This window comes from Pseudopodoces humilis, chromosome 21 (assembly GCF_049639895.1).
Source record: "Pseudopodoces humilis isolate 2021_Gansu_Grassland_sample_001 chromosome 21, ASM4963989v1, whole genome shotgun sequence".
In the NCBI taxonomy this organism is placed as follows: domain Eukaryota; kingdom Metazoa; phylum Chordata; class Aves; order Passeriformes; family Paridae; genus Pseudopodoces; species Pseudopodoces humilis.
This window is the reverse complement of record NC_142220.1, coordinates 9,540,833-9,565,958: the sequence shown is the minus strand read 5'-3', so window position 1 is coordinate 9,565,958 and position 25,126 is coordinate 9,540,833. Positions and strand designations below refer to the sequence as shown.

The 25,126-nt window shown below is 43.0% G+C and overlaps 1 protein-coding gene and 1 long non-coding RNA gene across 3 annotated transcripts; one reads left to right on the top strand and one right to left on the bottom strand.

The window, feature by feature from the left end:
* The first annotated feature begins 1,591 nt into the window (after positions 1 to 1,591).
* On the top strand, positions 1,592 to 19,043 carry LOC102114557 (myosin heavy chain, skeletal muscle, adult-like). Its single transcript, XM_088065572.1, has 40 exons — positions 1,592 to 1,640; positions 1,830 to 1,877; positions 3,448 to 3,688; positions 3,776 to 3,919; positions 4,011 to 4,167; positions 4,476 to 4,503; positions 4,602 to 4,716; positions 4,810 to 4,902; positions 5,705 to 5,768; positions 5,902 to 6,000; positions 6,098 to 6,201; positions 6,277 to 6,415; positions 7,076 to 7,194; positions 7,292 to 7,441; positions 8,150 to 8,320; positions 9,010 to 9,319; positions 9,427 to 9,509; positions 10,012 to 10,099; positions 10,193 to 10,310; positions 10,520 to 10,643; positions 10,723 to 10,859; positions 10,961 to 11,216; positions 12,189 to 12,431; positions 12,621 to 12,797; positions 12,883 to 13,028; positions 13,116 to 13,206; positions 13,295 to 13,684; positions 13,924 to 14,050; positions 14,147 to 14,265; positions 14,530 to 14,726; positions 15,101 to 15,284; positions 15,371 to 15,536; positions 15,710 to 15,834; positions 16,021 to 16,329; positions 17,027 to 17,230; positions 17,537 to 17,662; positions 17,757 to 17,927; positions 18,015 to 18,119; positions 18,259 to 18,354; positions 18,752 to 19,043. Exons 3-40 carry the CDS (start codon positions 3,485 to 3,487, stop codon positions 18,905 to 18,907), a joined length of 5,835 nt encoding a protein of 1,944 aa, XP_087921698.1. The 5' UTR covers positions 1,592 to 1,640; positions 1,830 to 1,877; positions 3,448 to 3,484; the 3' UTR covers positions 18,908 to 19,043.
* Positions 19,044 to 19,991: 948 nt separating this feature from the next.
* On the bottom strand, positions 19,992 to 22,833 carry LOC106628358 (uncharacterized). 2 transcript variants are annotated; one of them, XR_001331724.2, is made up of 2 exons: positions 22,765 to 22,833; positions 19,992 to 20,122 (listed from the first exon to the last, which is right to left on the bottom strand). It is a non-coding gene; the product is annotated as an uncharacterized LOC106628358 (long non-coding RNA). The 2 variants fall into 2 exon arrangements; XR_015774354.1 differs by lacking the exon at positions 22,765 to 22,833 and adding an exon at positions 20,966 to 21,062.
* Between the last annotated feature and the right edge of the window lie 2,293 nt (positions 22,834 to 25,126).

Genomic DNA, 25,126 nt, shown 5'->3' with positions numbered 1-25,126 from the left:
GTTCAGCCTGGTGAAGAGGAGACTCCAAGAAGACCTTCTAGCAATCTTCCAGTGCCTAAAAGGGGTTGGAAGCGAGCTGGAGAGGGACTTTTGACAAGGACAAGAGGGAATGACATCCCACTGACAGGGAGCAGGTTTAAATTGGATATTAGGAAGACATTCTTCCCTAGGAGGGTGCTGAGGTCCTGGCAGTTTACCCAGAGCAAACTCTGAAAGTGTTCAAGACCAGACTGTATGGAGCTTTGAGCAGCCTGGGATAGTGGAAGGTGTCCCTGGGAAGGGCTGAATTGGTCTCTGTTTTTTCCTGGTTGGTGAATTTGGCAGCAGAAGCACATAGATGGGAGACAGGCTTTCAGCTGAGTCCGTGGTTTGTTTATCTTAGCAGAAATGGAAACAAGGATCAACTAAGAACTGCAAGTCCTTTTCTGAGGTTATCTTTTGGATGTCTGAGCTGAACTTTGTGTTGGTGAACAGTTTTCAAATTCTGCGGGAGCAGAAATTTCTGCAGGAATTTAAATGTAGACTCTGTAATGATCCATAACCATTCCCTGTTGAAAGTGGCATGAATAATCAAATGGCATTCATTTCTACAAGTCCAAATGTTTACCTCAAGGATTTATTTTATTTATGGTGCAGATTGACAGGTCACACACTTGGAAAAAAAGACGTAGGAAACAACTGAGGTCCTGTCCTGAACTGGTAATATGGATACTTTCTGATTAATTAAAACATCATCAAGAAAAGAAAGAAACATCTGTTGTTGAGCTGCACTGATCCACATAGCAGAAATCACAGCACCTCTTACAACACTCACCTTAGCAAAAATTCATGCACAGGGTTATAATAACGCTTCTTGGAGAATCTCCCACTTCTTTTGCAATTTCAAGTGTACAGATTGGTATATCTGCACTAATGTATGTATGCTCTTCTTCATATATCGAAAGTGACCTCACATCTCTCTCTGGGACCCACCCCAGTAGTGCAGCTGCACCCCAGCCTCTTATTTCTGTGATAAAATATTTGTCCCTTATACTATCTTGCCCAGTCTATGACTCTCAGGTACCAGCACTATCACACTATCACAGAGATTGTTCCTCTGCTTTCAGAATCCTACCAGCACATCCGCCAAATGCTTTTCATAATACTTACTTCCCTCTGAGTGGCTTGCCTAATGTATTCCTCTTAGGCATTTCTTGCAGGATTCACACCATCACAAGGGAAAGATAAAAGCTGACATTCCCATTGTACAGCTGGGATAGCTGCAGCACAGACATACCAAGCAATCCATCCCAGGTCGTGCGGTGAGTCGATGAGAAAGTCAGCAATAGAATCCATAAGTCCTGAATCCAAGTTCTTTAAGTGCTTTGACTAGTCCAGATTCCCTCCTTAACACCCTTGTCACATTATTTATAGGAGATGTATTCATATAGCCACTAAGACATCAAAATTTTCTAATTATATCTAGTCATGTCAAATGACAATTATGCCCTTAGTTCAGTTTGCCAGACAATGCTTAGCCAAAGAGGGTTTGCCAAAATATTTTTGACCGAAGAAAGAGTAGGCATCTGTAGCATCTGCAGGCGAGATCGTATAAAACGTCCCTGCAACACGTCTGCCCTGGCTCCACAGAAAGCTCCAAGGTAAGAGGATGGGGTCTGCAGGCTGGCAGGAAGGGGATGGCAGCCTAATGTGCCACCACATTCCTGCTGCCTCCAGTGCTCCTGTCCAGGAGGGGACTCCATTACAAATCTGTTTTCAAGGCACCTGCATATTTTCACTCTTGATTTCTGTGCAGCAGCAATTTGGGAACTGCTATTTGTGTTTTACAGTACTGACCAGCTGCCAGCCCACAAGCCACACATCTGGTGTCACAAGAGGTAAGAAGCTGATTTACTGATTCTTAGGGGCAGAGACAGATCCTTTTGGGTGGGGTGTGTGTATGGCTGGGTGAATGGTCACTGTTTCACTGTATATTCTCAAGTCCATTGTAGTCACAGTATAAGGTGGTGGGGTGCCACAGGCTGGTAAGTTTTCAAGTGAGTCATTGAATCATAGAACAGTCCAAGTTGTAAGGAATCTCATAAGGTCATCTGGTCCATTCTTTAAGGAGCTGTGTTTGAAGTCTCTTGACTGTTCATGACAGGCCAGAAAAATCCCAATGGGGACATTATTTGCTTCTGCTAAACTCACCTAACAGGGAGTGATGTGTACTGCCTTCCCATCGTTGCTGTTGTATGTGTAATTGAACTAAGACAGTAGGAAAGCTGCAAAATTCAGCATTTTGTCTCAGAATATATAAAGTAATGTGATATTTTGTCCAAAATTTTCCATGGAACCTTAAAGCAGTAAGAGTAGAAAGAGCTGTAATATAAGAAACCAAGCTCTGATTGTCACCTCTGTAAAAGGCAATGCTGCCCTTTGTTCTCTGCTCTGCTTGTTCTCTACCTCACAAGAAATGGGAGATGCAGCCCCCCTCCTCTGGAAGCCACTACCTTTTCCTCTAGACACAAAATGTTACATGCTATATATTCTCATTTTAGTACAAATAAACAAAAGATTAAATGTTGTGTAAATATCAGCTACCTAAATGTTGTGTAAATATCAGGTACTTAACTCTGTACAGAAGGAGATATTTAAATGTTTTCCTAAGTTGCCCACTTAGGGGTTTGGTTTTGTTTTTTTTTCCCTTTGAGGCAGGGGGAAAAATAAAATATTTCAGAGAAATTAATATAGGCTTTAAAATTCCTTATTTTTAAATACTTCATTTGAGCTTTAAATCTTTGAACTTTGTTTTTCTCTAAAATCCTACTAATTTTTACAAAACAAAGTACTAGGAAAGGAGCTATCTCAGTGTGGTTTGAACAGCATTAATCTTCTTTTAACAGTCATGTTGCAATTTATGTCTGGATTCAAGCAGTTAATAAAATTAGAGAAAATTGTATTATTAATACAATTATTAAAAAGTTCTAAATACTGAAACTGAGCCTTTAAGAAGCTTGAATTTTCAGTATGCAATTCAGACGGTGGAGTATGAGCATTCTGAGCTTTGTGACAAACTATCCATTGTGAGGAAAGAGTATTATAATAATTCCAAATTAATTTTAAGAGTGCCTAAGCAGTTGAAAGGATTTTTGAGGTTCTTAATTCTACAATACAGTACCTGAATAGTTGAGATAGATTATATTTATATATATTTAAATATATATATTTATATATATTTAAATGTGATTTCAGTATAAGCCAATTAACCCCCCAATATATAATGTTGGGATAAATATGACATTTTTCATAAATCTTGAATTGTACCAATGCAAAAATTTGCTATTCCTTCCAAAAAGCAACAAGCAGTATTAATATTGTTTCTTTTTTCTCCACAATTTCTCTTTTCTTCTCCTAACAAGTGCTAACATTTTGGCAAATTTGAGCAACCTATCTGCTCTTCCACAGAGTTCTCTGCTGACAAGCCCCTCCATAAAGTGCAGCCATGTCTTCGGATTCCGAGATGGCCATCTTTGGGGAGGCGGCTCCTTACCTCCGAAAGTCAGAGAAGGAGAGAATTGCGGCCCAAAACAAACCTTTTGATGCCAAGTCATCTGTCTTTGTGGTTCATGCAAAGGAATCCTTTGTGAAAGGGACAGTCACAAGCAGGGAATCAGGGAAAGTCACTGTCAAGACTGAAGGGGGAGAGGTGAGTCAAAAACAAGGCTGAAGGACAACATTTGATCCCAACTCTGGATTCTTAGCTGACATGTGTATCCTTCCTGCCCTCTGACAGACCCTGACGGTGAAGGATGACCAGATCTTCTCCATGAACCCTCCCAAGTATGACAAAATCGAGGACATGGCCATGATGACCCACCTCCACGAACCCGCCGTGCTGTACAACCTCAAAGAGCGTTACGCAGCCTGGATGATCTACGTAAGTGGCAGCAGCAGCTTCCTTTGGGCAGCTTCAGCAACTGCTGGGCCAGGCTCAGGGGAAGCCAACGTGCTGTGTCCCTTCCTCACAGACCTACTCGGGTCTCTTCTGCGTCACTGTCAACCCCTACAAGTGGCTGCCGGTGTACAACCCCGAGGTGGTGTTGGCCTACCGAGGCAAGAAGCGCCAGGAGGCCCCTCCACACATCTTCTCCATCTCTGACAACGCCTATCAGTTCATGCTGACTGGTGAGTGCCTGACTGCCGCAGAGGCATTGGACCATTGAAATCTCTGAAGGCATTCTCTGTCTCAGCAAAGTGAAGAGACTTTTGCAAAGCTTTCTTGGTTCTGACACACACATCTGTTGTGAGGTTTACTGTCTTCATAGCATTGTTTCTACTGTTTTAAATGAAAGACACCTCTGCACTCTGTGATGTGCTTGGGAGGTTTGCTTGTTTAAGTCAAGCTGACATCAAGCAAAACCTTCAACTTACCTGACTGTGTTTCATTCCTTCTCTGTTGTTTTTTAAGTAGTGTATTTCTGTCTCTTTGACAGATCGGGAGAACCAGTCCATCCTGATCACGTACGTACACCCCCTGCGCGGGTCCCTGAGGGGCTGCCCGGTGCCAGGGGACCTCCTGCCTGACCACGCACCCTCTGCTTCTCTCTTGGCTTGGGCAGCGGAGAATCCGGTGCTGGGAAGACTGTGAACACAAAGCGTGTCATCCAGTACTTTGCAACAATTGCAGCCAGTGGGGACAAGAAGAAGGAGGAGCAGACATCAGGTAAAATGCAGGTGAGTTAGTGGACAGATGGTGGGATCAATGCTTTCATCTGTTCCTGCCAGGATGTTTGGAAGGGATAACTAGCAATAATTATCTCCGAGCAGGGAACGCTTGAGGATCAAATCATCAGCGCCAACCCACTGCTGGAGGCCTTTGGAAACGCCAAGACCGTGAGGAATGACAACTCCTCGCGTTTTGTGAGTTGCTTAAGAAAACAATGCCTGTAACATAGTAAACAGGACTTTAGGACTTTATGTTAGTTATTTTTTCCATTGTTCAGCCATCATAATTTCAAGAGTAAAACTGACTTTTCTTACTATGCCTTTGCCACTTATTCTAAAGATCATTCTCCAGATTTCAAAACAGAAAAAAATAATTTTATTGTACTTTAAAATGCAATTAAAAATACCAGGTCAAGTGGTCTTCTTCCTAGAAAATATTGTAATGTTAAAAAATAAGTCTGTTTATTTTTACTTACATTTCTAGTCATTTCCTGAGAGGCAGACAGAGTTGCAGGAAAAAAGGGAATGAGGCTAGGAGAGATGGGAAAGAAAGAAAGAAAGAAAGAAAGAGGTGGGAATATATATTTTCTAATTGAATAATATATCTGCTGTTTTCCAGATTTAGTTAATGAGTAGTGAAATTGTTTATTAGATCATAATTCAGATTTGATTAGCTGAACTACTTAAATTGCTATTTATGTATCTTTAAGGTAACTTCTGTGTGCAGGATATGGTTAGAATAATTTGTCTAATGAATTTCACACATTCCTTCACGTTTATACACTCAGCACACATAAAATACAGCTGTGCCACTGCAGATTATTTTCATGGTCAAAAATGAAAAAGACAGCTTTATGTTATTGGTGGAAATATATCTGATTTTAAGAAAATGTCTCTTAAGTAGGAATATTGTGCCCAGTGGAATAAATGGCAATAGTCTTCATTTCAGATATACTTTTTATGTTGTAAATCTTAAAACACTTTTATTCCTTTAAAGGGCAAATTTATCAGAATCCATTTTGGTGCCACAGGAAAACTGGCTTCTGCTGATATTGAAACATGTAAGACACTTTTCTGAGCAGTTCACAATCCATCCAGTCCCCCATCTATCCACACAACATATTTTTGCCCCACCATCTATACTACCTTTCCTGTTTTCTTCCCATCTTCTCTTTACTTTTTTTTTCCCTCCAGATCTTCTGGAGAAGTCCAGAGTCACTTTCCAGCTCAAGGCGGAAAGGAGCTACCACATCTTTTATCAGATCATGTCCAACAAGAAGCCAGAGCTAATCGGTAGGAAGAATTATTAACTTGGAGGAAGATTGCTGAATTCATCTCTTACTACTGCTTGACTAAACTAAGCCTACATGACCCATCCTCTTATTTTCAGACATGCTTCTCATCACCACCAACCCATATGACTACCAGTTTGTGAGTCAAGGCGAGATCACTGTCGCCAGCATTAATGACCAGGAGGAGCTGATGGCTACAGACGTAAGTAGCGATTCAGAATATTGTAACTACTGTCATCGCCCAGGCAAAGCTTTTATTTTACTGTTCCTATTACAGAGTGCCATTGACATCCTGGGTTTCAGTGCTGATGAGAAAACAGCCATCTACAAGCTGACAGGGGCTGTCATGCACTATGGGAATCTGAAGTTCAAGCAGAAACAACGAGAGGAGCAGGCAGAGCCTGATGGCACTGAAGGTACCAGCAAAATCTTTGGCAGACCTGTTAGAAATAGAATAATAGGCAATAATAATTACATATTTGGAAGATGGAGTAGAAATGTGTTTAGGTGAGATGGTACATAGCTATGAAATGGCCACACTCTTTCTTCAATTACTGCTCATCATTATCTGCATTACCAACTATATGTCCAACTATTACCAAATATATGTCCAAAAACCTCTTCTGAGCTACCACTTTGAATTAGCATAACTTGCTCAGTGTGCTTAGACACATTGAGAAAGAAAAGATTTTTTTAAAAAAAAATTGTTTCTGCTTGATAGTTAAAGAAAATAACTGTATTATTATCAGTTATAGAACTTCTACTTCATAAATCACTTTTTAGGGCAAAATTACTCATGAATTCTAGGATTAATTTTTAATAAATACATTGTTTCTAGATGTTTCTGTGAAGATTTTTAAAGACACATATAGCCTTTAAATATACTGCTCTGTAAAACATTTAACGCAAAGATGATTTAATTTGAATAATTATGTCACAGTTCCTCTGAGATCCAGTAAGCAAAATCTGATCACAAGAACATTAAATATTGGAGCTGTTTTGGAAATGGTTCATCACTCAAAGTGCTGCATGTCTTGCTAGCCTAAATTTTTCTATCATCTTATCTTTGTACTTAGTTGCTGACAAGGCTGCCTACCTGATGGGTCTGAACTCAGCAGATCTGCTCAAGGCCCTCTGCTACCCCCGCGTCAAGGTGGGAAATGAATACGTGACCAAGGGCCAAACTGTGCAGCAGGTAACAACAACCAGCTGGTGACTGGGAACCTGACTTGAATCATGTACTGTTTGCTCTGGATATTGTATTTCTTCTGCTCCAATCTGCTTTGGTTTAGGTGTACAATTCAGTGGGTGCCCTGGCAAAGGCTGTCTATGAGAAGATGTTCCTGTGGATGGTTGTTCGCATCAATGAACAGCTGGACACGAAGCAGCCCAGGCAGTACTTCATTGGTGTCCTGGACATTGCTGGCTTTGAGATCTTTGATGTAAGGATTTCAGGTTTGAGGGTTGCTCTTCAAGGGAAGGATTCTTATATCAGAGGACTTGCAATTAACATTCCTCTGTAGGTTTAACATGGTAGTCATTTATGATTTTATGCAGAAAAAAACCCAGTCATTTTCTTTTATAGCAGAAAACAAAATCCTCAAAAGCTCCATCCGTACAAGCACAGTCATGTTATTTGTGCAGAAGCAGCATATAGAATTTTATATGTTATATTAGAACTGTTTGAGCTTAATGTTAAGAATTAAATAACCCAACATAACTCAAATAAATTTATAAAAGAGCTTCTGTCTGGAGCAGAACTAGGAGATGCATTGGCAAATATATAATGAGTTAAAGATGTTCAAATTGTTTAAAGAACCAATGAATGCAAAGTTATATGTTTAATCAGAGATATCAAGGGTTTTCAATTTGGAGACAAGAGCATGCACTCACCTTTTTTTGCTGAATAAAATATGCCAAAGTATTTTATTAATTTTAGGAGATTCACTAAAAAAAATCTGCTACAAAAAACAACAAACTCATTTTCATTATGTAGATATTTCTGGAGCTGTATATAGGTTCTGTTATGGTGTGGTCCTGACAATACGGCTGTTTTTTAACTGGGAAAATTTATGAAGAGTGGAGGAGAATGATGAAGAACTGGGACTATTGATGAGGGTTGGTTGTTGTATATTTTTTCCACTGAGCAGTTCAACAGCCTGGAGCAGCTGTGCATCAACTTCACCAATGAGAAACTGCAACAGTTCTTCAACCACCACATGTTCGTGCTGGAGCAGGAGGAGTACAAGAAGGAGGGGATTGAATGGACATTCATTGACTTTGGCATGGACCTGGCTGCCTGCATTGAGCTCATTGAGAAGGTGAGTTTTTAATTCAAGATGTCTTCCATTTCCAAGAACCCATTGCTTTAAATTTCCCATGGTTAGATTCTTGTATTTGGATTTAATTGTAAAGATACGTCTTGACCTGTACTATCACTAATTATGCATTAGAGATGTTACAAAGTCCACAGAAAACAACAGAAGTCATTCCCACACATTCTGTACATAGAAGGGATCTCCATTTGCTTGGCTAAAGGATATTATCTTGAAAAACAAAGGACATTTCCTATATTAAAATGAAAACATTTTCTTAGGGTTCTGGAATAAAGTTATCTGAAAAACACATTTTTTCTGTATAGTTGACAGCAAAGCAAGAACATTGCCTGACCTCTGAGAGGAAGAAATGGAGATACCTTGTAGCTCCATATAGTTTAGAGGACTGATTGGAAATTCAAAAACAAGTAAATATGAAATGGACAGTTTTGTAAAAAATACTTTGAAATATATTCATTGTCCTCGTAAACATTAACATGGTCTTTGGGATAGAAAACTTTCCTGAATCAAAGCCAAAGTGTAAATCAAGCAGGTTTAAACTCACATTTTAGAAATAAATCTACATGGCAAAGCTTGTTTTTCAGCTTCCTGTCTTTTACTACATTCCCTTTGAGACCAAGCCATAATCACATATTCTACAGGCATTCTCTCTTGTTTACTGAACTATCTTCCAGCCCATGGGTATTTTCTCCATCCTGGAAGAGGAGTGCATGTTCCCCAAGGCAACTGACACCTCTTTCAAGAACAAGCTCTATGACCAGCACCTGGGCAAGTCCAGTAACTTCCAGAAGCCCAAGCCTGCCAAAGGCAAGGCTGAGGCCCACTTCTCCCTGGTGCACTACGCTGGCACAGTGGACTACAACATCACTGGCTGGCTGGAGAAGAACAAGGACCCTCTGAATGAAACTGTCATTGGGCTGTACCAGAAATCATCTGTGAAGACCCTGGCTTTACTTTTTGCTTCTTATGGTGGAGCAGAAGCAGGTAATTTTTCTAAACTTTCTGTTTCAACATTTGGGATATGTAAAGATGCAACAAAAAAGGTTATATTGAAAAATTATATATATATATATTTTATTTTATTTTTTAAGAGGCCAGTGGTGGTGGTGGTGGTGGCAAGAAGGGAGGCAAGAAGAAGGGTTCTTCTTTCCAGACTGTCTCAGCTCTTTTCCGGGTAAAGTATGGATTAATTTTCTATAAAGTGATATGAACATAGTGTCAAAACTGAGATAAATACACTCAGATTTGAATTTTGGCATTGGTTTTCTAAAGAAGCAATACTAAGTATGTAGTGCTTTTCATAGTGATTTTCTGTTCAGATTTAGGATTCAGTCTTCATTTGTCTCTCTAAGTTTCTTACAAAAGTTCATTCACATTTTTGTGTAAAATATTTTTCAGAATCTGTCATGTAATATAAATATTTATCCCCAAAAGGCTTGTGTTAAAATATTTAGAGTACTGTTTTACTCCATCCAAAATAAGGTGAAGAATTTCAATTAATTTTTTTTATTGAGAATACTTTTCAATAAAAAATATATAGAAGGTTTGATTGAATTTAATCTTTGAATTTGAAAGCTTCTTTCTCCTAAGATTTATCATATTAGTTCCTTGCCATCTATGTACAAAGTATGCACAAGTAATTTCTTTCATGTAAGCTATTATGCGTGGCCCCACAGGAGAACCTCAACAAGCTGATGACCAATCTGCGGAGCACTCACCCCCATTTTGTGCGCTGTATCATCCCCAATGAGACTAAAACACCTGGTAAGCTGCTCAGGCAGAAAGATCCTTGCTCTGATCCATCCATTCCCCTCTGCACTGCAATCTGTGCCATTCATTTGTGCTCTGCATTGCCAGGTGCCATGGAGCATGAGCTGGTGCTGCACCAGCTGCGCTGTAACGGCGTGCTGGAAGGAATCAGGATTTGCAGGAAAGGGTTCCCCAGCAGAGTCCTCTATGCTGACTTCAAACAGAGGTGAGAGCTATGAAATGAAGAGGTAAGTCAGGTGTCCTCACCAACTGCTCTCCATCAGACACCTGAGTTTGTCAGGGTCTCTGAGTATGGAGTGATGAAATTCCAGCTTCCTCAACCCGATTCTGCTGCAAACACTGCTCGTGGTTTCAGTAAATGGAACAATCTTATAACTGGACATTGTCTTCCTCCTATTTCCTCTGATTCCACAGATACAAGGTGCTTAATGCCAGTGCCATCCCTGAGGGACAGTTCATTGACAGCAAGAAGGCTTCTGAGAAGCTCCTTGGCTCAATCGATGTGGACCACACCCAGTACAAATTTGGACACACCAAGGTACAAACCCCCCCATTCACTGCGTCCCTGGACTTTGCTCTACCTGACAGTGATGTGCTGCAACATTCCCTTTCTCAAGGTGTTCTTTAAAGCTGGGCTGCTGGGACTCCTGGAGGAGATGAGGGATGAGAAGCTGGCACAGCTCATCACCCGCACCCAGGCCAGGTGCAGGGGCTTCCTGGCGAGGGTGGAGTACCAGAGAATGGTGGAGCGCAGGTACACCTTCCTCTTCTTCTGTTCAAGTCATTCTGCTTGGGGGAAAGTGCTGACATTCACCAGACTGAGAATATTCATTGTACTTTTTAATTATGCCTCAGGGAGTCCATCTTCTGCATCCAGTACAACATTCGTGCATTCATGAATGTCAAACACTGGCCATGGATGAAGCTGTTCTTCAAGATCAAGCCCTTGCTGAAGAGTGCAGAGTCTGAGAAGGAAATGGCCAACATGAAGGAAGAGTTTGAAAAAACCAAGGAAGAGCTTGCAAAGTCTGAGGCAAAGCGGAAGGAGTTGGAAGAGAAAATGGTGAAACTTGTGCAGGAGAAAAATGACCTGCAGCTCCAAGTGCAGGCTGTGAGTAACATTTTTCTATACTTTTATGAGTTAATAAGATCTAGCTCATCTTTCCTAATACAGATCTCTAAAATTACATACTAAGGTTTCTAAAATACTTTAAGCCTAATACCATGTAATTAAAGGTAAAATTAAGACCACATTTTTTCTCCACTCAAACTTACTATTGTGAGCTGGAGTTTAAAAGGTATGAGTTTTTAGTCTTCATACCTACATGTTTGCATATGAGTTCACAAAGCCATATGAGAGACATTACGTGAGACATAAAGCTTTACTAGTCACAGTAGTGTATCTAGTGGAGCAGAGACTAGTTTGATTGACTTACTGCTCTGCCTTAACTCAGTTGTCAAAATTAAGAACTGATTACCATTTCTCATAGCAGATCTCACCTCACCTCCCATACCTACTACTCCCAGAAGACACAGATGCCCATTACAACTTACAACATAAGCACCATCTCCATATGTCTGCCTCCAATGTGTTTTGGCCTTCCAAAACCATAAAAACACTTCAGCATTGCTCTTGAGTTAAAATGTCTGTTTCAAGGAAAAAATCTTATTCTATTGTCCACTAACAGTATTGGCTGAGTATAAAGCTACTAATGGAAGTTTCAAATATTTCCTCAGTCGTAGAGTTAATTACATTTCTCAACACTTCCACATAAATTTGAATTTAGCGTATAATAATATAGAATCACTTTCTAAAGGAGAAAAAGAAAATATCAATTAAATCGAAGTGAATTTCTGATATACTCAAAATAAATAGGGTGAACTGAAATGAAATGCAGCTAAACAGAGCTCTATTAATGATGTAAAAGGTCGAACAAGAAGAAAATTAACTAAAAACTTATTCTAGATTTGTAGTTTGTAAGGTAATTGCACATACTTTTTTCCGCAAAAGTAATTGTGAAAATCTTACCAATCATATTGATTCCTTCACTATTAAATAATATTTTCTGTATTTTCTCACCAGGAAGCTGATGCTTTGGCTGATGCTGAGGAAAGGTGTGACCAGCTCATCAAAACCAAAATACAGCTGGAAGCCAAAGTCAAGGAGGTGACTGAAAGGGCTGAGGATGAAGAGGAAATTAATGCTGAGCTGACAGCCAAGAAGAGGAAACTGGAGGATGAATGTTCAGAACTGAAGAAAGATATTGATGACCTTGAGCTAACACTGGCCAAGGTGGAGAAGGAAAAACACGCCACCGAGAACAAGGTACACACATTGGCAGTCACGTAAGGGTCAGGACATTACAGACTCTCAGAGTAAAAGGCAACTTACCAAAAGACATCCTGGCTTTGGAAAATCTTGATTTGGGGTTCTTTGAACATCCAAGAGATAAATTAAACACAAAACCAGTGAACATGTTTTCTTCCAAATTTTAAAACATGATTATATTTGTAGGTGAAAAACCTGACTGAGGAGATGGCAGCCCTGGATGAGACCATCGCCAAGCTGACCAAAGAGAAGAAAGCCCTCCAAGAGGCCCATCAGCAGACCCTGGATGACCTGCAGGCAGAGGAGGACAAAGTCAATACTCTGACCAAAGCCAAGACCAAGCTGGAACAGCAAGTGGATGATGTAAGCACACAGACACAGAGCAGGAACAGGACAGGTATGGAGCCTGAGCTGGCTGGTAGAGCACTGAAGGTCTTGTTGTGTTCAGCTGGAAGGGTCCCTGGAGCAAGAGAAGAAACTGCGCATGGACCTGGAGAGAGCAAAGAGGAAACTGGAAGGAGACCTGAAGCTGGCCCAGGACAGCATCATGGATTTGGAGAATGATAAGCAGCAGCTGGATGAGAAACTGAAGAAGTAAGTGTGGCTCTGGGGCTCCTGAGTGCTGGGCTGGACCACTTGTCTTCTTCCTTTGAGCTCTAACATGGTTCACTTGGCCCAAAGGAAAGACTTTGAAATCAGCCAGATCCAGAGCAAGATTGAGGATGAGCAACTTCTAGGCATGCAATTTCAGAAGAAGATCAAGGAGCTGCAGGCAAGTCTCTGCTCCTTCCCCTCCCTTGCTCAGGCTCAGCTCAGGCAGGAGGAGGGCACGGGTGTGAAGGGTCCCTCCTGTTCTGCAGGCCCGCATTGAGGAGCTGGAGGAGGAAATTGAGGCAGAGCGAACCTCTCGCGCTAAAGCAGAGAAGCATCGGGCTGACCTGTCCAGGGAGCTGGAGGAGATCAGCGAGCGCCTGGAGGAAGCAGGAGGGGCCACAGCAGCTCAGGTGGAGATGAACAAGAAGCGTGAGGCAGAGTTCCAGAAGATGCGGCGGGACCTGGAAGAGGCCACGCTGCAGCACGAAGCCACGGCTGCCGCCCTGCGCAAGAAGCACGCGGACAGCACCGCTGAGCTGGGGGAGCAGATCGACAACCTGCAACGTGTGAAGCAGAAGCTGGAGAAGGAGAAGAGTGAGATGAAGATGGAGATTGATGATTTGGCCAGCAACATGGAATCTGTCTCCAAAGCCAAGGTACACAAAAATATGAAAACAACATGAAAATAAATAATTTTGAAATATATCCTTTAAAATAATGGCCAGTTTACCTTCTAACTCCCTGTCTCTCTATGGAACTTATTTCTAACCTTCTAACTCGAAGGCGCAGACAATAACTTTCGAGCCTGTTCACGTTTTTCTGGCTAGAATCCTACTGTTTAGAATAAGAAGACATCTAGATATCAATCTCCTTTCATTCCCTGTGATCTCCACAGGCCAACCTGGAGAAGATGTGCCGCACACTGGAAGATCAGCTGAGTGAGCTGAAGACCAAGGAAGAAGAGCATCAGCGCATGATCAATGACCTCAATGCTCAAAGAGCTCGTCTGCAGACAGAAGCAGGTGAGTGAGACTCTCATATGTTTTGGCATGACTCCTAAACCAGCTTGTTTGGGTCATAAATGACAATTACAATGTATTATTTGTGTGCTTCCCCAGGTGAATATTCACGCCAGGTAGATGAGAAAGATGCTCTGATTTCTCAACTATCAAGAGGCAAACAGGCTTTCACCCAACAGATTGAGGAACTCAAGAGGCATCTAGAGGAAGAAATTAAGGTTATTCCTATTTTCTTACCACTGGCCCCTGAGAACACTTGTAGCTCCTCACTAGCAGGGACAGGATCTGCTTAGCACAAGGCATCCTAGGGGAAGGCTTTTTTTATGCTACAAGTTTGATTAATGGATTTTGTCCTCCAGGCTTACATCTATCCTTCATTGCAAACACTCTTCCAGCAGTCATGTTTCTAGTGTGAAATAATTCATTGGAAGAGATTTCCTGGGATATTACCATTCCTTGACCCATCCCCACTCTCTATGTAGGCCAAGAACGCCCTGGCCCACGCCCTGCAGTCCGCTCGCCACGACTGTGACTTGCTCCGGGAACAATATGAGGAGGAGCAGGAGGCCAAGGGGGAGCTGCAGAGAGCCCTGTCCAAGGCCAACAGCGAGGTGGCTCAGTGGAGAACCAAATACGAGACAGACGCCATTCAGCGCACGGAGGAGCTCGAGGAGGCCAAGTATGTGGGGAAGCAGGATGAAAAATGATGGGAAAAGACGTAGGCAGATCAACAGAAATTGGAATTTCTGAGAGTGAGTTAAGACAAGAGTAAGATAGAGGAAACTGTATACTGTCTTTGTGAAAACTGGGGAGAGAGGAAGGGAGAGAAATAGTGTTAGATTGGAAGGGAATACAGGCTTTAAGATTAGATTATTCCGTATCTTTGAAAATACATGAGAAAAAGAAAGCTATAAAAATATATAAATTATATATAAAAATAATATTATAGAAATAGAAAAGAAAACCCTTAAAGTGACTAGCTGTCGTCCAGTGACAGTATAGAACTGACTCCCTTACAAGCTCTAACATGGCACTGCGCTTCTCACCTCCCAGGAAGAAGCTGGCCCAGCGTCTGCAGGATGCAGAGGAACATGTTGAGGCTGTCAATGCCAAATGTGCCTCCCTGGAAAAGACAAAGCAGAGGCTGCAGAATGAAGTGGAGGACCTGATGATTGATGTGGAGAGATCCAATGCTGCCTGTGCTGCTCTGGATAAGAAGCAGAAGAACTTTGACAAGGTCTTTTGGCCTCCAGCACCAGCACTCCTGGCCAGAGCATGCCCCTGTGATGGTCACAGCCCGACTCACACCCCGTTTCTCTTCAGATCCTGGCAGAATGGAAGCAGAAGTATGAGGAAACACAGGCTGAGCTGGAGGCCTCGCAGAAGGAGTCGCGCTCTCTGAGCACGGAGCTGTTCAAGATGAAGAATGCCTATGAGGAGTCCTTGGACCACCTGGAAACAATGAAGCGGGAGAACAAGAACTTGCAGCGTAAGTCCCTGGCCCTCTGCTCCCCTCACTGGCCTTTCTCACCATCAGCCATGACCACCATTGTTCATGGGTCTGTGCCTGCAGATCTGCAGAGGTGCCTGTCACCTTGGTGAGACAGGATCCTTCCCATTCAGCTCTGTGCCTGACCATGCCATTGATCTTTGTTCCCACAGAGGAGATTTCCGACCTCACGGAGCAGATTGCAGAAGGAGGGAAGGCAATTCATGAGCTGGAGAAAGTGAAGAAGCAGATTGAGCAGGAGAAATCTGAAATCCAGGCTGCTCTGGAGGAAGCTGAGGTACATGACCATAATCACTGGAATCTGCAATAAATAAATGAGGAAATAGGGCTGAAAAGGCTTGGATTCCCCTCTGTACTACCTGGGGAGTGCAGACAGCTGAGATTTCTGGAAATATTTTGCTGTTCCCTAGAATGTAAGAAGAATGTTTAACAATGTTATCAATGTTTGCATCCACTCTTCCAGGCCTCCCTGGAACATGAGGAGGGGAAGATCCTGCGCCTGCAGCTTGAGCTCAACCAAGTGAAGTCTGAGATTGACAGGAAGATAGCAGAGAAAGATGAGGAGATTGACCAGCTGAAGAGGAACCACCTCAGAATTGTGGACTCCATGCAGAGCACTCTGGATGCTGAGATCAGGAGCAGGAATGAAGCCCTTAGGCTGAAGAAGAAGATGGAGGGAGACCTGAATGAGATGGAGATTCAGCTGAGCCATGCCAACCGTGTGGCTGCAGAGGCACAGAAGAACCTGAGAAATACACAGGGAGTACTCAAGGTATGTTACACTAAAAATAAGAGCTTATGGGTTTACTTTGTCCAATACTGGCTTTGCTGCAGTCCTCTTGATACATTCCAGTCCCTCAATAACTTTCCTTAATTGAAGAGTCCTGGACTGCATGCAATACTCAGTTTGTGGCCACACAAAAACTTAATAAACAAGAATTCAGCTCCAGCTCTGCCTTGGCTTTCATAATCATATCCCCTCACATCCTGGCAGCATCTCCATAGTCTTCTGAGGACATTTGGTGTTTGTTCTACCACCTGTGCATTTCCTTCTTACACTTCAGTTTGTCCTGAAGGTCCTTGGTCAGCCATGCTGATCTCCTGCCTCTCTTGTCTGATTGCTTACACATGTGAACTGAGAGGTTTTGTGCTCTAGAAAAAAATGTTCTTATCTCTTTTTCTTCTTTATTCTTGAGGAGAGATTCTCAAGGGGGTTCCATCCAAAAATTCCTTGAACAACTTAAGTCCACTCTCCTAAAATTCAGGGACTTGGCCTTACTCTTCAGCTGTCCCAGATGCCCGTGAATCAATCTCCTAGTGGCTTTTCTAAGATACTGTGCATTAAGTGACAATAAATCCACATATAAATTTATACTTATATATATTATAATGCCATCATAACTATAGGACTGGTGGCTATTGTGCTACAGTGCTATGTCATCTTATAATTTCTCTTTATTCTATTAAAGGACACCCAGATCCACCTGGATGATGCTCTCAGGACACAGGATGACCTGAAGGAGCAGGTGGCCATGGTGGAGCGCAGAGCAAACCTGCTGCAGGCTGAAGTTGAGGAGCTCCGGGCAGCCCTGGAGCAGACGGAGAGGTCAAGGAAAGTGGCTGAGCAGGAGCTTCTGGATGCAAGTGAGAGAGTTCAGCTCCTCCACACCCAGGTTAGATTAAAATCTCATGGGCCTTTTTTTTCCCTTGCAGATTTTACTCTGTGTAAATTCCTAAATCAACTCCTGTAATAAAATACTTTATCAGAACCAGAATTATTGCACTTGTAGAAAGAAATGGATTATGGCAAAATGAGTACGACTGCATTAGCAATCAGAAGAGCGGCTTCAAAGTACAATAATTCTCTGCTATCTAGCTGTGTATGACCTGACAAGATACATCAGGAAGATGCTGAAGTAAATTTTTTTAAAAATTGTTCTCTTTTGGAAATAACTGCACAAAATTGTACTGTTCAACAGAACACCAGCCTGATCAACACCAAGAAGAAGCTGGAAACGGACATTTCCCAGATCCAGAGTGAAATGGAGGACACCATCCAGGAAGCCCGCAATGCTGAGGAGAAGGCCAAGAAGGCCATCACAGATGTGAGTTGGGTGCTTCTGGCATTGCTGATGGTGAATGTACCATCCCTAAAATATCTCCAGTCCCAAAATGGCTTTGACCTTTCATTCTGATCAGGCTGCCATGATGGCAGAAGAGCTGAAGAAGGAGCAGGACACCAGTGCCCACCTGGAGAGGATGAAGAAGAACCTGGACCAGACAGTGAAGGACCTGCAGCTTCGTCTGGAGGAGGCCGAGCAGCTGGCACTGAAGGGAGGGAAGAAGCAGATCCAGAAGCTGGAGGCCAGGGTGTGTAGGGCTGGGGGTGTGCCTGAGTGAGCGTGTCCTTGCAGAGACATTGGCAGGGAAGCTGCAGGGATGGGTTTGTCCTTGCAGGTGCGGGAGCTGGAAGGGGAGGTTGATGCTGAGCAGAAGCGCAGCGCTGAAGCCGTGAAGGGCGTGCGCAAGTACGAGCGGAGGGTGAAGGAACTGACCTACCAGGTAAGGCAGGAGGGCTCCTTGGGCTGATGCACCCTGATTCGATCAAACAAAAGATGTTCTCATGGACTCCAAGGATAAATGCTATATTGTGGTGTGCAGAATGCAATAACTTACTCTTCCCACCTTGCCAACACTGCAGTCTGAGGAAGACAGGAAGAATATTCTCAGGCTGCAGGATCTGGTGGACAAGCTGCAAATGAAAGTGAAATCCTACAAGAGACAAGCTGAGGAAGCTGTGAGTATTGCTTGGGGAAATAAAAAAGCATCTCTTCCTGCGGGTGTCACACAGGTGTCCCAGAGAGGAATATCAGAAATTTTGAAAATCATCAGCTGAGGAGGGGGATTTTGTAATCCTGGTATACCCACACCCCCACACCCCCCCACCCAGCACCTGAGCACCAAACAAGTGGGGGAATAAGTACAGAAATGACAAATTGAAGGGGTGACACAGTCCTGGTGAAGCTTGTCCCAGTAGGATCCTGAAAAGGGGAGGATGAGGAGCTCTGTGTGAAGCTGATGTGTGAGCACTGGTGGGAGGGGGATGGAGAGTTGCAGCCCCATAAGGCTGACTTGCAGCAGGAGTGAAACCCTTGTCCTGTGCTCCTGAGCCCTGACTCCCTTTCCCCACACAGGAGGAGCTGTCCAATGTGAACCTCTCCAAGTTCCGCAAGATCCAGCACGAGCTGGAGGAAGCCGAGGAGCGGGCTGACATTGCAGAGTCACAGGTCAACAAGCTCCGAGCCAAGAGCCGGGAGATTCATAGCAAAAAAATAGGAGAGGAAGAGTGAGGATGTCACGAGGCAGTAAAGTGAACTGAGGGATGCACAAAATGTGAACCCTCTGTCACTTCCTTCTTCAAGTGTTCATAACCATGTTGATATGTAGAGAATAAAGACCTTAGATTTCTTCGCATTCACAACAGAATCAGTGATTTTGGTCATTACAATCCTGCAGTTACATAAATTTGGGGTATTTTCAAATTAAATATTTATTTCACTTTAACACTTGCATAACAGTAGAGCTTTACTTATCCCATCTTTAGTACTTCTCCACTGTGTGTTGTTCCACTAATTTCCATACTGAGAGAGGATCAGGTCAATGGCAAGACAAGCATGTTTTTTGTCCTGGTATAAAAAAGTTTTTGCCTTGTGAGTCATGTTTCTACATGGGTACAATACTCAGAGGTTCTCATTGATGCTCCCATTATCACTTGGGCAAGTGGTATTTAGAGGTAAATTGCCCCAAGGGAAAACATCTGTAGTCCCAAAAGCATCTGTATGTCTCTGAGACTTTATGGAGGAACTTAGGCAAGAACTGATGTGCTGCCTTAGAAGAAGGCAAGTGAAGGCCAGTAACTCTAGAGAGTGGCTTGTAACTGAAAAAATTTAAAGGTCATACAGCCTTGTTAATAACTTTATGAATATGATGTTAAAAATCAGTTTCAAAGGAAAACAATATATTATTTGGATAAGATGATATTGGAATGCCTTAACATCCTCTGCAAGGCAGAATAGCCAATATTAATACGAGATATTCCTGTTGTAAATGAAATTTGACTTAATGAACAGGTTGGTAGAAGTGTGAACAAGAGTTTAAAACCCAAGCAGTGTAACATGTAGAGCCACCAGAAAAAGCTGGGAACAGCTGCACTACTGTATAGTGTTTCCAGTACTGAAATATATGAGCTTTTGTGCTAAGGAAGAATTAAGAGTAATATACAAATACAAAAAGCTAAAAAAGATGGTTTTCATCATGCAAAATAAGTCTTCAAGTGGATATAATACTGAGAACATTACAACTTGAAAGAAATCATAAAATCTAACACCTTACAGAGGTAAAAATCCATAGATAATAATGACAAACTGTGTCCTACCTGTCTGACTCTTGCAGCACTGGACAAGTGGAATGTAGATACCAACTGTGTTTGGGCTGGACAGAGAAGAAACAAGACATCTACACAAGGTGCACTGGTCTGAAGTCCTAAACAAATGGCAGGCTGTTTCCTGCAAGGCAAGAAGCAGTACTTAAAATAGGGAACCACCATATATATATATACATATATATATATATATAAAATAGTAGTACTGGACCCAGGCACATCACATAACAGCCATGGGAAGATTCTACATGCAGATATCCTTTTACTACTGTAAAGAAGACTTGGCTGCATCACACTACAGGAACATTTGTGGGTTCCTCAAGGTTGCTGGCTAGGTCTACACCTCTTTATTTACAGGGAGTGCTTCACAGGAGCTGTGAAACTACTGGGGAATGGAGTTGTAGGAAAGGAGATGGTGAGAAAACAGAGGGAAGGAAACCCTTTGCACTAACCACAGCAATCAGTGTGTTTGCAGCAACAGTGTTCAGGATTGGGAGGTCCTCCTCCTCCCAAACACACAGGTTTACACCCAAGGAATCCTCCTATGTTACAGCTAAATATGGAAGTAGTTTTCTAGGCAGCAGTGAAATATATTTAAGGAAAAGATGACACCCTGTGTTGACTCTTGTGTCACTGTAAGTGATGCTCTTCAGAGACATCATCTCTATGTGTGAAGCTGTGAAAACTTCATCAGTGCCAGTGGTACCTGAGCAACAAAGAAGGGAAATGACTCCTCTCCTTTTCCCTTCCCACGATATTCTCCTAAGATATAGGTGGTATTCTTTCTTTCCAGACAAATCCTTACCTGCCATACCTTGAAAGAAAGAGGAGAATTTTGTTTGTTCTAAAGAACATATTTCTTTAAACAAACAAACCCACAAACAACCCCAAAAACATAATTCAAAAATCAGTGTATTGCAACTGTGGCTTAGTGAAAACGGAGAAGTATTTCCAGCTCCACCTGTACCTCTTTAAACCTGCTGACAGACTAGCAAATTCCACAGCAACTTTGGGGACCGTATTTCTATGCCAAAACTCCCTGTTTTCTTTGGAAAATATCACAATCACCCTCCAAAATTAACAAGCTGCTCTGGCTGTGGAACAATCAGGGTGCACTGGAAGCACCTGAAACTGTTGGGGCTCCTCTCTCACCTGTAAGAAATTATGGCCTGAGGGTTTGTTCCTAAATGCTCAGCTGACGAAAGGCAACATTGCAGGTTCCTGAAGAGACAACACCTGGGGCCAGAATTCCAACTGCACAGGTGGGAGAGGGAGAGAAATCACACACCTGGCACTGTGCTGACCTGGCCTTGCCATTGGCCATCCTGGAAAGCATGGCTGGAGACTTTTTGGAATCAGAGGGGCATATTAAAGGGGTGAGTAAGGAAAACCAATTTCTCCTCACTTCTGATTTGCTGCCTTGCCTGGAGGACAGGAGTCGTTTTGCATCAACACACTATTTCTGGAGTCAGGCTGCTTGTGATCTGAAATGTGCTGATGCACAGGTAACTGATCTTGAAGGAGCATGGGCCCATAACTGGCTGAAAGAAACAGCTCTCAGAGAAGGTTTAAAATAGTTGCAGCTGATGAGCTCCACTAGAGCTGCTGCCCCATGTGGCCTGTGGAGTTCTCTGACCTTCAACAGCTTGGGCATGGACAACTGTGTCTCCTGGGCACAAAAGCATCAGCACTTTAAGTAGCACTAAGACATTATGTGTGGGTCATACCTCATCAACCTTTCTTTTTCTTTTCTCAGTACAAGCTGGTATTTTTTTCTTTCTAATACTAAACTTTGAACACTGATTTATGTAATTTCTACTTCACTTTCCAACATCTCAGACATTTCTAGGTATTAATCTTCTTCCTGTTGGCTTCTCAGTCTTTCCACCCTACTCATCTTCATGTAACTGAAGCTCCAGTGTGTGGTGAAAAAAAGTATCCTCTGTATCACTCTCATATTATTTAGAACACTGCTCAGATGTCATCCTCTCATGTTTGCTGGAGTGGTAGAAGGAGAATGATTAGCTAACTTGATGCACTTTGAAGAACTGTTTATCCTGACATTCCCGGTCACAGTTTTTACGTTCCTCTGCTCAGTGAAACGACACCTTCCCCTTAACTGCGGGCAATCTGCCACTGCAGCTTTTCAGGAAGCCACTAGGAGTCCACACTGAAAAAGGATGGCATCACCTTTACAAATATGTAACTCACAACAGTCCATACCAGGAAAAGTAACCACTTTGATTTCCATTAACTGAAGCACGATCACAAGCATAGCAACCACTAAGACTAGAGGAATAGAGCTTGAAGAGAGAAAAGCCACTAATTGATACAAATTAACAAACAAAGAAATCCAGCTTCCCCCCCCCCCCCCCCAAAATATCCCCACCCAAACAACTGCCCTCCAAATTTCACCAGCAGTGTTATCCTGGAGCTTATGCTCTGCTTCCATGGATTTTAGCTCTCATCTCATAGCCTGTACAGTGAACATCCTAAACTGTTCTTCATCCCAGAGGATGCATTGAAGCCTGTCATTACATATGAAAATTAGCAACTTCCTTCGAGGTCAGTTCATGTTTCTTACTATTTCTTTGTCATTCTCTGCACCACCATGGACTAGGGATGCCTAATAGAAAAACCATGTTTCTTTGCTGGGCAACTCATCATGCCAGCCAGAGTACGGCACACAAACAGCCTGCAAGAAATACACTTTACTTTAGTCTGATCTGATTCTTATTGGTTTTTATATGCAAAGTATGTTCTTACCATTGCAATGGTCCAGTACTCAGCTACGTCTCAGCAGAAGGGTAGGGATGAGAAGTTTTGCTCTAGCAGATCGGAGCATCAGCATTTGTTTCCAGCATGTGCTAACATTCCTGGGGAGCTCTCATTTTACACAGAGGCAGCAGAAATGCTGCTGCAGCATAGTGTGAATGTTCCCTGCCAGAACGTTAAGCAGGGTCCACAGGGTGCACTGGTGCCTCCAGCACACCCTGTTCATATGACAGCATGGCTGACAACTGTCCTAACAAGCTGCAGATCCCATGGGGAAGGTTTTTAAATAAAATATCTGGTGTATCAGATAACTCAAAGCAGTATAAAACTGAAATGGAAATAGTGGTAGGTTTGTCTGTGTTATCTGTGAGTTTTTTAAAAAGGACAGGAAAAAAAGGAGAAACCACTGAATTCCTGGAAGAAAAGTCCATCAAGGGCCATGAGGTTCCTGCAGCTCCTCCTCACAAAGTGGGGGCTGTGGGGAGCAAGGTGGGGGGAACATTCTTCATCTTCCTTCAGGACACATCCACACCAAACACCTTAATCCTTCCACCACACAAGACATCAGCCCCTCACTCATACATGCATGGGTGGTCCTCCCTCTGGCAAGGCAAAGCATCTGCTCACCATCAAAACAAAATTACTGTCCACCAGTCCCTGACAACCTTTAAGATTAATCACATTCTACTTGGTGGACTTTTCTCAGGACTGGGAATTATATTTAGGAAGTCCAAGGCTCAGGCACATGTAGTGAAAGCCCTCTAGCAAAAATATAAATAAACTTTCATGATTTCTGCTGCCTGCCTGTAGGCAAAAAGCTGAAGTTCACCTATATCCCCTATTCTATCTGGATCCCATTCTGGTTCAAATCTATAACAGACTGACTAAATGATCCAGAATGGTGAGGAGTTCTCAGAGAGGCTAGAGAAGATTGTCTCACCAGTCAATCCAGCCCTGAATGCCTCTGTAAATCATGAGATTCTAGTGTTCTGCCCACTGAAAGCTCATTCTGGAGTGGCTGCTATGGAGTGCTCATGTGGGCATTACAGAGAACAGACCATAGTTCAACATTTGGTGGGACAGATGACAAGCTGGAGAGATTGAGGGGAGAAATTCTGTTCTACTGGGACCATACCTGCTCAGTTCCCCTTCAGGAGGGGTTTCCAGACCTGCCTTCATATACCATGCACACACCATGTATGGGCTAGAGTAAGGACTGGGAATGACAAAGTCTGGGGAAGGAATGACTGTCCATAGGGCTGTGACCTTCAGCAAGACCTGTAACAGAGTCCATACTACAAGGAAAAGTGGATGAAAGGCAGTTTGTCAAAAGCAGGCCAAGACAGATTAACCTGGCATCTTCTTCAGATAAGACTGTCCAGGCAAAGGAGCTGTGGCATTCCTGATCTAGCTGGGTCAGAACAGCCAGGATCTAGAAAAAATTCAGCAGGAAATCTGCTGTTAGGGTGGAAAACAGGCAGGCACTGAGCACTGGGAGATAGGGAAAGGAGCTTTTCCCACCAGACAGACAATCTGCCAGCTGGTGCCCTTCAGCTAGCAGGGCTGCAGGGGCCTTTGCTGCTCAAAATATTCTGGCAGTGTCTGAGACAACAAGGGAATGACAAACATATTTAGCAAGTTCCTCTGGCTGACCTGGCTGGGAAGGCAGCAGCCTCCATATTTCTTTTCTGTATTAGCCACACGTGTTGTTTGCTCAGTGCTGACAGGGAGCAACCTTGATGGGAAGCAAATACATCAAAATAAAAAGGGAGATGAACCACCAGAATGATGAGTTTGTGATCAGTGTCCAGCTCAGTATGTCCTCAGAGAAATATTGGCAAAATCCTTGGCACAGGGGAGCCAAATTTGTTTATTTGGGACATTTCCCAAGTCCATATGAAGAGAACAGGCTGTCAAAGGGCAAACCACAGAAAAATGTCCTTTCCTGAGTGAAATGAAGATGTGTTGCACACCCTCAGGTGGCAGTGCAGGTAGCAGGAGAGGTGGGAGGGTGTTTGGTTCAAGGTGGTATGTCAGTGCTGACACTGCTGCCACACAGCCTCAGACCCATCGAGGCTGAGCCACTGCCAGGACAATGCCCTGGGCTGGCACTTAGGTCCTGACATGTCTGTCCCACCTAAAAGCAAGTGGGTGACTCACTAGTGCCCTTTGGGTGCTGGCCAGGGCCAGAGGGAGGAGGAGCTCTGAAAGAAGAACATTAAGCTGGCACATTTTGGAGAGGGAAGAAGCTGAATGACTGGGACTGATGGCAGGCCTGAAACACCATCAGCTGCCTTTGGGGTTTTTGAGGACTCAGCAAAGAGATTGCATATTAGAAAAAGGAGCAAATAGG